This window comes from Metopolophium dirhodum, chromosome 1 (genome assembly GCF_019925205.1).
Source record: "Metopolophium dirhodum isolate CAU chromosome 1, ASM1992520v1, whole genome shotgun sequence".
In the NCBI taxonomy this organism is placed as follows: Eukaryota; Metazoa; Arthropoda; class Insecta; order Hemiptera; family Aphididae; genus Metopolophium; species Metopolophium dirhodum.
In genome coordinates this window covers 139,556,844-139,569,990 of record NC_083560.1, presented here as the reverse complement: position 1 = coordinate 139,569,990, position 13,147 = coordinate 139,556,844, and the positions used below count along the sequence as shown (strand labels likewise).

The 13,147-nt window shown below is 29.4% G+C and overlaps 2 protein-coding genes across 5 annotated transcripts; one reads left to right on the top strand and one right to left on the bottom strand.

Moving 5' to 3' along the window:
- Nucleotides 1-2,015: 2,015 nt before the first annotated feature.
- LOC132937125 (uncharacterized) lies at nt 2,016-5,846 on the bottom strand. Of its 4 annotated transcripts, none has more exons than XM_061003954.1 (2): nt 5,711-5,842; nt 2,016-2,967 (listed from the first exon to the last, which is right to left on the bottom strand). In XM_061003954.1, the coding sequence occupies exon 2, from the start codon at nt 2,958-2,960 to the stop codon at nt 2,100-2,102; it is 861 nt and encodes a 286-aa protein (XP_060859937.1). In that variant the 5' UTR covers nt 2,961-2,967; nt 5,711-5,842; the 3' UTR covers nt 2,016-2,099. The 4 variants fall into 4 exon arrangements, 2 of the variants coding, with proteins under 2 accessions (XP_060859937.1, XP_060859938.1); XM_061003955.1 differs by lacking the exon at nt 5,711-5,842 and adding an exon at nt 3,373-3,427; XR_009663605.1 differs by lacking the exon at nt 2,016-2,967 and adding an exon at nt 2,986-3,430 and having other exon boundaries at nt 5,711-5,846.
- On the top strand, nt 5,627-7,599 carry LOC132937127 (uncharacterized). Its single transcript, XM_061003956.1, has 4 exons — nt 5,627-6,671; nt 6,910-7,032; nt 7,091-7,287; nt 7,393-7,599. Exons 1-4 carry the CDS (start codon nt 6,636-6,638, stop codon nt 7,547-7,549), a joined length of 513 nt encoding a protein of 170 aa, XP_060859939.1. The 5' UTR covers nt 5,627-6,635; the 3' UTR covers nt 7,550-7,599.
- The last annotated feature ends 5,548 nt before the right edge of the window (nt 7,600-13,147 follow it).

Here is a 13,147-nt window from a genome sequence, read left to right as displayed (position 1 = left end):
GAAAACTATTTCCGTGAAGCATTTAAGCCAATAATTGAACCATTGAGTACACATACAAAACAAAATGAAATATGGAACACACAGTCAACTGAGCTAGAAAATAAATCAGAAACCTCATGTACTAGTGAAGATGATGATGGTAACGAATTAAATTCACCATTTGAAAATTTTTTAAATAACCGTCCTAAATCAACGCGTTATGATAAATCCTATGGTTTGCATTATGATAAAGATAGTGATTCGTATAAAATAGGAAAACACTCTGCAACTTTTAGTCACGGTAAATTATTGCTGCTTAATAAATATTATAAATTTACACCAGGACTATGGTCTTTATTATGTGAGAAGGAACCAAAAAAAACAACTATAGAAGATATAGAATCTTATTACAATATTTTGAAAACTTCTGGAGTCCATTTAAAAGCAGATGGAAAACCTAGAACCTCGAGGTACCATAAATGGATGACTGTTGTAAAACCGTTGTATGATCGAATGAAAATGGAGGAAAAACAGTTTAACGAAGAAATAGCTAAAATTAATGAGAATACAACTCCTCGAATTAGCTTAAAATCATTTAACAATACTTTACCTTCTACTCCTTTTGGGTTATTTAACGCTAAACGTAGAAAAATAACACAAGAAATTGAACCATTTGATTTTAATCAATCAGCAAGCAGTTTTTCACCTGCAGATCACATGTCTACAGATATGATTAATTTTACTTCATCACCTGATCCTAAGACAGGCAGAGGTTTATATAAAGATGTATTACCTCAAACACAATTAGTTTATTATGACGATCCGAATGAGCTAGTAACTAGATTAAATCTTCTGACATCATCACAAAGTGTTGGTAATACTGGTGTCAATAATGAAATTATATCTATTTTAGAAGAACTGCGTGAGAGAAATATTATAGTATAATGACAACCTTAGAGAGTATAGCTAACGAGCTACATCGACCAGCGAGAAAAATATTTCCTAGACGTAGTGTGGTAACACGGTTTATTGACGACCTCTGGCAAGCTGATTTAATGGATATGCAATCTCATTCTAAAAAAAATTATGGTTTTAAATTCATATTAATTGTTATAGACACATATAGCAAATATGTATTTGTGGAACCGCTGAAAAATAAATCAGGTAAAGAATGTACAAAAGGAATGTTTAATATATTGAAAAAAGCTAAACCAAAATTTTTACAGACAGATAATGGTACAGAATTTTACAATGTCCAATTCCAAGATTTAATGAAAAAAAATAAAATTAAACATTACAGTTCATACAGTGTTATCAAATGTTCAATCGCGGAACGTGTGATTCGAACTCTTAAAAATAATATATATAGACATTTTACTGCAACAGGCACATGGAATTGGTACAATACAATATCAAAAATTACACATAACTATAATAACACAAAACACAGAACAATCAAATGTACACCTAGTGAAGCTCGAATGGATACAAACAGAATTAAATTTAACACATATATAATTTCTGAAACATTGTATAAACCAAAATTTAAAGTTAACGATAAAGTACGAATATCTAAGTATAAACATATATTTACTAAAGGATATACACCAAATTGGACAACGGAAATATTTACAGTTTCAAAAGTTTTACAGACAAATCCAGTTACTTATCAACTAAAGGATGAATCAGGCAGTGTAATTTTAGGTGGTTTTTATGAACAGGAAATTAAATTAACTGATTTTCCAAACACCTTTCTCATTGAACGTATTGTAAAAAAAGTTGGGAATAAAATGTTTGTTAAATGGTTAGGTTTTGATTCAAGTCAAAATTCGTGGATAACATCATCAGATATTTTAAAATAATGTTTTTTTTATGTATAATATTTATTTATTTATTTATTTATTTTTTAATAAAATAAAATATCAGTTTTTTTATTAAGTCGAATTAATTATTTCACATGATCTCCTGATCCTAATTAGTCTGTTTTGAAAACTATATATATATATCTACAATCGATAAAAACAAAAAGCGTCATCTAGTGGTAAATAAATCAATGAAAATAATAATACTGCTGTATTTTGTTCCGCTAGATAACGCTTTTAAACTGAGTCATTAAGTCATTAATTTTTAGTTTTCTGACTTCTAACGAATCTTGAAAAATTTTTTATATAACAGTAATGTGATGTTTCATCATTATTGAACAGAAAAAGATCGAAATGTTTTTTTCTTTCAGTATTACAAATATACAAAGGAAAAATATGTTTTTTATCATTTAAACTATAAATATTAATTGATACATCGTTTGTACATTCAAATTTTTTCATCTGACTGATTGGTGTTGGAAAATCAATACATTTAAAATCTAAACCACTTTTTGTTTCTAACATTTTAAAATATTTCTTATTCAAATAAGTTTTATTCGATCGATTATCAAACTTAGATAGTATTGAATATTTAAAACATTTAGCATCGTTATTTTTTACATTTATAATTGCTCTTTTATCTTTTATATATTCAGGTAGATCTAGATACGTTCCTCCTCTGAGAGGATTCACTGTATTAATTCTCAATTGTAATACATCTATAATTTTAAGGGACCACCCAGATCCTTTCGCTAAAAACTGGTCTTGTTCAGATAATAATTTATTGAACATTCCATTTAGTAATTTATTGAAATCGGATGAATTACATGCAAGTGTATTAGAAGTTTTGAAAGCTATGTCCCGAACTTCTTGAGTGAGTATTCTTTCGTATACGCTATCCACATGTAAATTAAATTTTATAGATGATTGTAAACATGATTCTTTTAACTTTAAAATTAATTTATCTCTAACATAGTTAAAAAAAAGCGTGTAGTCTATAAAATTTAAAGTATTCTTAATCAAAAATGTTTTTGAACATTTCTTAAATCTCTCGATTTCAAATAAACCTTCATCAGAAGATGACATTCGCTCGTGTTTTGTAACCGTTTTTCTTTTCATTATGAAACTGAAAAAATAGATTAAATAAAAAAAAACATAGGTAAAAGCAATCATAATATTGTAAATTTATTATAACATCAACTTCTTTTTTTTAAATCTTATGCAAGCAATTCAGAATATTGTTTTCAAAATATAATAAAAGTATTAATTCTAAATTATTACAAAGAAAAAAAGAATTGGTTAATATAATAAGAAATTACTCAGATTCTAATTCTCTTAACCGATTGTTTAGTTCTGTTAACCGACACTGAATATCTGCTTTACATTCACTTGAATAGTTTTCGAATCTATTATGTTCATTTATCAATTTATTTTTAAAAAATGAATTTTTCTTCATACTATCATTAATTTTTACAAATACTTTTCGAAATGCTTTCCGTTTCTCGATATAATAGCGTTTATTGTCACGCACCTGCTGTTCTGCTGCTAGAATTCTGCTTTTAATTACGTTTATTTCTGGGTTCATGATTCTGAAAATTACATAGAATTTCAAAAACTAACTAATTGATACGTTTTTTAAATCTAAACCACTTTTCCTAACATTTTTATTAAATTAGTTTTATTTGAAAACATTTATCATACCAGCAGATCTTATATACACAATAATAATTATATGATAAAATAATAAATAATAACAAAAAAAAAAAATAATATTTTAATTATTTATTGAAAAACAGAATATTATTCGACATTATCTAATTTACTATATAAATTATTTAGACCTTTTTGAATATTTTTCTCGCATAAATAATTTATATATGTTAAATGTTTAAATTCGTTTATTAAATTCTGTTTTTCTTCAATAAGTCTTTTTCTGGTTTCTTTCAGCACCGCTTTTTGAATTTTTATTTTAATATTTTTAATATTGGAATAGAACATTTTTTCGTCAACATCTTGAGCATGATCATTTTCTTTTTGCTGTTCCAATATTTGAATGATTTGCTCGTGAATTAACGATTTGGCTTCCATGTTTTTTCTTTTTTTTTAAAAAAAAAATCTGGAAAAATTATATAGAATTTGTAAACTATCTGCCAGATAAAAAAAAATAATGCATATTAATGACAATAATTTATTTCCAACATATTTCTATTTTTTATGTTTTTTAACTTTTATATTAAAAATTTGTATGTATTAATCAAAAAAAGAAAATTACATTGAATACCTATATACATAAATATAAACTTATAATATTATTACTAATTATTCATAACAAATTTTTAAAAAAAAATTTTAACCTGATCTAAATCTTTCGCGCTTAGATTCTGCTGTTGTAATAAAATCTAACCTTTTACCGAAACAGTGTTCTCGCTTACGAAAATTCGTAACATATAAATCACTATATTTTTTACATATATCCATTTTTTCTTCTCTTAATAAAACTAATTTTGCGTTTAAATCTTTTATATAAGAAAAATTTGGGTTAGAGTTTGTTCTACTTAAATAAATAATGAATTTCAGGTTTTTAATTTTTTTTTTGAGATCTTTATATTCATATCTTTCTTTAATCTTATTTTCATCAATCATCTTCGTTAAGGTTACAATTTGTTCTCCATAATATTGAATTTGTTCATTACAAAAATCATATGAATGTCAAAAATTCATTATCTGTAATTTTTGACTAAATACATTAGTATAAAATATAAAATATTATATAAATCTAATTATTAAAGCGATTATTTATAAAACAACGAATGTACGTATATACGTATATATAATAATAACTAATTATATTATTCAAAGCTAAATAAAAAAACTTTAAAAATTAGACAATATAGCATTTATATCATAAAAAATAAAATTTTAGTTGCTAGTGAAGCTACGTCACACGATAATAGAAAAAAACGTGATAATTTATATGTTAGTTAATAGTAGATAGGGCGATTGTAACTATCGTAGAGTTCGTACGGTAACATTACGTTGTCACGAAAGCAACTACGTGTTTACTATCAACGTGCGACAGCAGCTTTCGAATAATCTTAACGTAAAAGCAATAAAAAAAAACATTATAGAAAAAATAATTTAAATTTATATATGTGTATAATATACGTTTTAGGATATATTTTATACAGTCATTAAACATTATTGAATATTTTAATATAATAAAAAAAATTTTTTATATTAAAACATTTTACGTAAGATAATATTACACGTGTAATACAACAATCACGTTATCTATAACAAATATTTATAATCAGCTATAGTATTTTAACATTGATAAAAACAAGGTATCGTGCAACAACTACTAGATAACGGTATCTATAGTAATTATCATGAAAGAGATTGACTATTAAAGATTTTTGAGGTTAGGTAATAATTATCAATATTATTGATGAATGATAAGCCCGATGTTCTATCTTATCTATGTAAATCTATGATAGTATGGTACATCAGTTATCTTCTATACTGTAGACGTGGTGTAATTCATTTTAGTATTATTACTCTATGGTGTAATTATAACGTATTATTGTTACTTGATCATAACTTAACAAAAAAAAGAAAACAGCTTATATTATAGTAGTGACTAAAAGTGAGAGTTGAGAAACCGTCTTTCAACTACTTCTATTTTAATGTTTTTATTTTAAATAATCTATGAAAAAAAATCTTTAAGTCTAAACACTCAATACCCATAATAATATTATAAAACTGTATTATCATTACAACAATAAATTGTTATTATTCTATTTTATTTTTTAAAAAAAAGAAATATGATGTTAAATTAAATAATAACAATAAAAAAAAAAAGTACTTACATAGCTTGTAGAAATTGAGGTACTTTTTCTAAGTATGATGGCTGGTCTATTTGTTAGAGTTGTTTTGACAATCTTTTGACTGGCTATTGAAGATGTTTGGTAAACTGCTGGCTGGCTGTTGTTTTGGCGAAGAAGACTGTTCTGCTGCTGGCTGCTCTTGGAACTGCTGTTGCTTGAACTGATGACGATAAGCTAAGAAATTCTGGGTTTTATACCCGAAAATAACCCTCTCTTCTCTCATTAGAATTTTTTGTGATGGATTTAAACATTTCAACTTATTTTACATCCTGTTTTAATATTATAATGGCATTGACATTAAGTAAATGTGAAAACATTTGACTGAGCAGGTTATATTAGCAGCAATTTAGATTCATTTAATATAATTGGTTTTTGAGAATGAATGTATACATTCTAAGCATTGACATTTAGTAAATGTGATAACATTTGGCTGGACAGGTTATGTTAGCAACAATTAAAATTCATATAATGTAATTGGTTTTTGAGAATGAATGTATACATTCTAATTTATTTTAAATCCTGTTTGTAATAATTTAAATTCATGTAATGTAATTTGCTGTTGTATATGAACATGTTTCAGCACCCATCTAAGGTAAGGTTATTGTAGAAATTTATTCAAGGAGGGTATTGACCATGGTAAAAGGTGAATGTCATAAACATTTGGCTGGGATAGGTTATGTTAGCGTCAATTTAAAGTCATGTAATGTGATTTTGCTGTTGTACCTGTATGTTCATGTTTTAGCAGGTTTCTATAATGTAAGGCTATGACCATTTGTATACTTAATTATTGAAGTAGTGGTAAAAATCTGTGTATAAAAGACAGAGGGTATTCTCTAATATTCACCAGTCTTCAAGATTTCATCCCAGGACAAGAAGCTCAGTTCAACAGAAATACTACCAAAATAAAATGTCGTACCGTACAATTGCTTCAACTGATTCAGAGGTTAGTAACTACTTATTAAATATCTTATAACCATAGAAAATTGGAGGCCGGTCGTAACACCACTCAACGCTATGGTTATAATTCTTAAAATAATATTAAATGACTGATTATAACATAGTATATTGGAAGTGCGTCGTAACATTACTCAACGCTTTGGGTATAATTCTTGGGACATAGAAAAAAATATATAATGGAAAAAAACAGTAAAAAATAATATACTATGTTTTATGTTTCACAGAATGAACATTTTAGCGAATCAATTGATATAAGACCGTCTTTTTCAAAAACAAAACCTGGATCAAAACGTTCTGCAGAAAAAACAAGTGTTAAAAAACCTATGAAAAAGAAGCAGAATAAAATGGTAATAAAAATAATATTTTTTCCTAATGATAGCATAAATAATTTATTTTTTTTTATAGAATGCATCATACAGAGATAATATCAGCGAACGCTTGAGATCAGAAGATTTTGATGTTGAAGTATTTAATTCGCTAACATTCAGACAAGGAGATGGCGTTGTGACAATAAAGACGCCTTTTGAAGAAAAAGGAAAGGATCTTTGGGTGCTAAGTCATTATAAGGTTACTAACATCGAGAATGTACCAGTAAAGGACAGGTAAATACATTGGTTTAAATTTAAAAACTATTGCTGAATCTGTTTTTTTTTTTACTGATTTTATTTACTTCTTTTGTTTTTAAATAAAATAATTTGTTGTAATAGATGGAAGTTCAGTGAAGCTACTGTTAGATTGTACACGACCGACGAATCAAAAGATCAAACACTTCATACTGGTCTTAATGAGACAATGCAAATTATATTTGATAAATTACTAACCGATCCAAAGCGTCAAACTATTAAAAGCAAGACGGTTGTTTGATTATTATACGGAAAAATGAGTTTCATTTAATAAAACAAAATATTATTATACATGTATGTTTTTATTTGTTCAATACTCAAAGGTCTTGGAAAACATAAACCTATAAACTATATAGTATGTCTGAGAAAAAAAATTTCTAATTGAAACATTGCTATCAATTCTGTACTATCAAAATTTAATCTACTTATTTACTGAAAACATAAAATTTGAAACTAAAACGCATTAAAACTATTCTTTATGATTAAAGGTAACATGTAATTTAAGAAAAAAAAGCAAGTTTATTATTGAATAAAAAAGTTTTTATTTTTTAAATAAATAATTATTAAACATATTTATATATTTTATATTATTAGATCTTGTAAAATCATATCGGACAATGTGTTAAAATGAAATTGTAATATTTCATATAAAAACGATGTGTCATCGTTCTGTAAATGATTATAATAATTAAAATCATAGTTTTGAATATATTGGTTGGTAAATTCGTTCCTTTGACAAGTGGATGGCAGACCACGGACATCATTTTTAATTAGGTCATATGCAGTGTTGAAAGTTATTTGATAATTTGCTAAACGTTTTTGCTTGTCTACCACATACAAATCAATCAAATTCTGTAATTGACGAAGCCGGTACAAATCTACGTGTGTCAAGGTAATATATTCCTCGTTTAGATGTAGGGTAATTGAACTCTGTTTAACATTAATTGAATATGAAAAGGAATCGGTAATCTTTACACGCCTCACCCTGGTATTTAGGTTATTAATAATTGAATTGTAATTAGATTCAGACATCAGTGTGAACCATTCTTCTAAACTTAATGTAATAATTTTCTTTGAAAGTTTACATTCTAATAATAAAATAATTGAAATCTGCTTATTAATTAGTAATCCAACTGTAATACTTTTCTTGTTAAAAGCTTGGATGTCGAATGTAGACTTACAGACAATTATTGGTGGACTCATAATGAAGTTTTTTTTTGCTAAAAAAGTACACAATAAAAAGTAGGATATAACTGTTAGGAGTTATACATTGGACTGTTAGTTTTTTCCTTTGCAGTCATATTATATACTAAAAACTCGGATAAAAAAAAAATGCAAAAAATGTGAACGTACAGTTAGCGAATTAGTGCATACTAGAGAGGGAATTTACATATACTTACTAACCTGATACCTGAAAAACATTTTAAATTATTATATACGCACTAACCCGCTAGGCTATACGTCCACAAGATATTAAATCGAATAATAAAACATTTAAGATAAAACATTCAATTTTTTTTTATTTTTTTTTTTTATTCAATACAGCAAATATTATAAACAGTATATTATATAAAAAAAACATGATTTAACAAATGGTGTCGTACGAACCGGTTTCACAATTACAAATAACTTCGGTTTTACAATATTTACTTAAGACTTTTTGAACAAACTGATTACCTTTCATTAATAATACATATAAACATTTTGGTGAGAATCGGGTATGTTCTATAAAACAATTATCATCGATTTCAAAACTATGTAGAATTACTCCACACCAATGACATTGAACTGCGTCATCGAGATTGATATAGTAAAATCCGCATTCTGAGAGCTTGTACTTATTCTGACCGGTATTTGGAGGAAAACTTTTAAAAGATCGTAACCTAGATACAAATGCAGAGAATTCTGGATACGCTGGCGTTGAATTGAATCGTATTTGATCGACCAATGACTGGACATCGTTTGCGCATTTTTGAAAATTCATTTTTGAAGAAATTAAATAACTTATACAATTTAATAAAACTTTGAGAAAATAAAGAAAAATGAGACACGACTTGAGTGAACGATGGATCATTAGTAACTGAATATGAAAAAAATAATCAGCAATCAGCTTAAAATTATTGTAAATAATAAATAATGTTTTTATCATTATTAAAAAAATCAGTGTAACCAACATGAGTAAAAATGAAATACAGCACATTTTTTCGAGGTAAAATTTACTAACAATCAGTGTGAAATGTGTTACACGGTAAATCTGAGTGCTCCAAGGGGGACATTCCCCCTTGAAAAAAAATTTTTACCGTGGAAAAGCTGGCTGTGAACATACAAATATATACTACTATGTTTCATGTGTTTTCCGCGTAATTCTGTTTGGAGAGATGTAGGGATTCCTTTTTTACTGATTACAGTTCGAATTGGACGATCGTTTATATCAAGTGTAGCTTTAAAAAAATGTTTACATACACGAAAACGAGTTTCGTTTATCTCAAAGTAATATGCGTTATTTAGCTTACGATGATTTTCAGTTGATGAATATCTGTATTTGGGCTTGATGGATAGCATACAGGTTGCTATGTAACTGCGCTGCTTACTCAAATCACCTAACGACCAATATTTTTCAAAAATATTCTGCCTTTGAGTCTCATCAATTTTTGAAGTACATTTTTGTTTACACTGATTACCGCAAGGAGGACGCAATTTTCTCACATCGTATTTCTTTTTACTTTTAGAAGCTGAAGTATAGCTTAATCCAGAATTTCGGTTAATTTTTGCTTTTTTGATAGTCCATTGATTAGAATTCACCTTTCTCTTTTTTCCTTTTCTCATAATTTCAAGTTCTGCATTGGAATTTATTTCTGTACGTTCATTGCTATTATTATTTATTCCTGCATTTTCATAATTTTGTTCATACATAACTGCATGGTTATCAATAGAACTGGACGAAGATGAGGAATCGCTGGACGAAGAACTGCTACTTGAAGAACCGCTAGTTGAAGAATCGCCGGTTGAAGGTCTGTTGATCTTTTTTGGTGATAAAATTTTGCAATAGTACTCCGGGTCTACATCTGAATCATAAAAATCACTGCAGTCACTGTTTAATGGTGAAATTTCGTAGTTTACTGATAATTTTTTTCCGGTACTACACTTTTCATCTCGCTCACGTAAGACTAATAACTTACCAGAAGGTTCTAAATAAAATATAAATTATTACCTGATTAATATTGAGTTCATATTAAACCTAATAAAAAAAACCGTTTATTACTAGTTATCAGTGTCGATATTTCTTTGCCTTGCATTGATTTTTCTTCCCTTTGTTTTTCAAGAAGTGTACTACAATGTGGAATATCGTCTGAAGCACACATATCACGTAAGCCTAATGGATCATCATTAGATCCTAATTACAATTAAAATATTGTGTAATTAATATTGAGTTCGCTTTAAACCAAATAAAAAAAAGTTTATTACTATTTATCAGTGTCAATATCTCATTGCCTTGCATTGATTTGTCTTCCCTTTGTTTTTTAAGTAGTGTACTACAATGTGGAATATCATCTGGAGCACACATATCACGTAAGCCTAATGGATTATCATTAGATCCTAATTAAAATTAAAATTATTGTGTGATTAAAATCAAGTTCACTTTAAACCGAATAGTTTATTTTTATTACTATTTATCAGTGTCGTTATCTCTTTGTCAGGCATTGATTTATTTGCTATTTGTGTTTGAAGAAGATTCATTATACTTTTAGCCCGACTGGACATTGAAAGAATATTTTTTTAATATTTTCAACTTGTAAATACTGAAACATATATCGTGTCATAACTTAAAATTGTTTAATAAAATTTATTAAAAACTGTCATAACTCGAAATACAACTGAAGAAGGATGATAGCTAACTAATTATTAACGTCACAACTAAAAATAAAATTGTATAAATCAAATAACATTTAAAATTATCTTAATTAATAACGACATAAGTCGTAATAATACTTTAAGAATAATATAATATTTTAAATTACCTAAATTAATAACGACACAAGTCGAAATAATGCTTTAAAAGTAATATCATAATAAAATATTATTTTAAATTACCTTAGTGAATAATGACACAAGTCGAAATAGTCCTCTTCTGGAAAAATTTTGCATCAACAATACTGGCACAAGACGAAATAGTACACTTTTAACAAAATAATAATAAACGTTCACTTGAAGTGGTAAAATGCAAGTGAGATATGACACTTTTGATAATATTGTATCAGCAAAATGTTACATTATCAAAAGTGACATTTGCGCCATCTGCTGGTGAAAAATAGAAATAGACTTGTGACGTTTTTGTACAATAAAAGTATGATATTTACCTAACGTATGCCATGATAAGATGTAAAATCACATTTTTTCAGTTGTGTCACTTTTTAAGCGGGAGTGCGATATCTAGAGATATCTAGAGTTTTGTATTTTTGTATATTTTCTTCAATGAATTTAATATTTTTTTCGTTGACTGATCTATTTTTTTTAGGTATTTGATTAGAAGTTTGTATTACAATTTTTGTGTCTATTTGAATTTTTTTTAATATTTCTAAGAAGGATGTCCGGATGTGGGGTGTAAAAGCATGAATTAAATTTAAAATGAAAGCTTTCACACGCATTTGTTGTTCGTTCACTGCTACTGCTCATTTCTGCCCGTGTGTGAGGAGGGAAATCTGACTGTGGATCAATATAGTTTTCTACGAGATAATCCATAAACTGATTTAGTTTTTCATCATCAGGCTTGATAGACATATAATCTTCAGTAAAACTTATTTCAATATCGTGTTCATTCAGCATGGATAATCCAAATATATTCTTTAAAAATTGTCCTATTTCTGATGAAATAATGTTAGCAATAACATCGCGGACGCACACGGGATATACCAATATAATTTGTGATAATATCGCGGACGCACACGGGATATACCAATATAATTTGTGATATTATCGCGGACGCAGTTGGGCTATTAAAAAGGTACGATATGATAAACGGGACGCACTCGGGAGTTGCCCGTGTGGAGGGTGGTTGTGGTAGACACCTGTCCGTGGGTACGCTTTTCCAGCTGTGTTCAGCGGACGTGGCCCTGGTGGTGTCTAGTCATGTTGGGGACGTGGGGGGGACTGAAGTACATGAGGCTGACCTCCATGTCTTCAGTGCCAGCCATGCCTGCGTCCGTCTCACCTAACAGGTTTGCCTCCTCTTCCGGGGATATTTCCATATCCGCGGTTTGAGGGGTCGCGGCTGTTAGTTGTTCCGCGGTTCCGGTTGCTCCGGAAGTGTTTGTCACTTCCGGCACCGTGACCACAGTGAGGTTCGGTGTCGCAGGCTCTGGCTTTGACGGGGCGGGGGCTGGTGTTGACGCCGGTTTTTCCAGGCGGTGTTGCTGGGACGTCTGCTTCGCCTTGTAGTCCCGCATCCGCTGCTTGTTTCGGCGCTGGCGGGCGTTAAGTGAGGCCGGTGGTGTTGTGTCGGTGGTGGTGTCTCGTATTGGCAGCGGGTTGACGTGCGTTCCTGGAGGCGGGATGGTCGATGTTCTCGGCGCTGGTATCGGTCTCTCCATCAGTGGTCGGGGTGGCAGTCTCGCGGGTGCCCGACTTGTCGACGTTGGTGGCGCCGGTCGAGTTGTGGCCGCCGGTCGTGTCGTGGCTACCAGTCGTGCCGTGGCCGTCGGTCGTGTCACCCGTCTGGGGCTGCGCGACCTGTTGTGCCTCACTATGGTTGTGGGTTCCCCGCTTGTCGCTTTCCGAAATACGGCTGTGCGGTCAACCCACCCCCGCGTGTATGCGGCCCACAGTACCGGGTCCCGCTGCA

What these genes read in the sequence shown, in the direction of transcription:
- LOC132937127 (XM_061003956.1), top strand. Translation starts at nt 6,636, where the DNA reads ATGTCGTACCGTACAATTGCTTCAACTGATTCAGAG. An exon ending in TTGCTTCAACTGATTCAGAG is followed by an intron (nt 6,672 to 6,909) that starts GTTAGTAACTAC and finishes TATGTTTCACAG; the next exon opens with AATGAACATTTTAGCGAATC. An exon ending in AATGTACCAGTAAAGGACAG is followed by an intron (nt 7,288 to 7,392) that starts GTAAATACATTG and finishes TTGTTGTAATAG; the next exon opens with ATGGAAGTTCAGTGAAGCTA.
- LOC132937125 (XM_061003954.1), bottom strand. Translation starts at nt 2,960, where the DNA reads ATGAAAAGAAAAACGGTTACAAAACACGAGCGAATGTCATCTTCTGAT.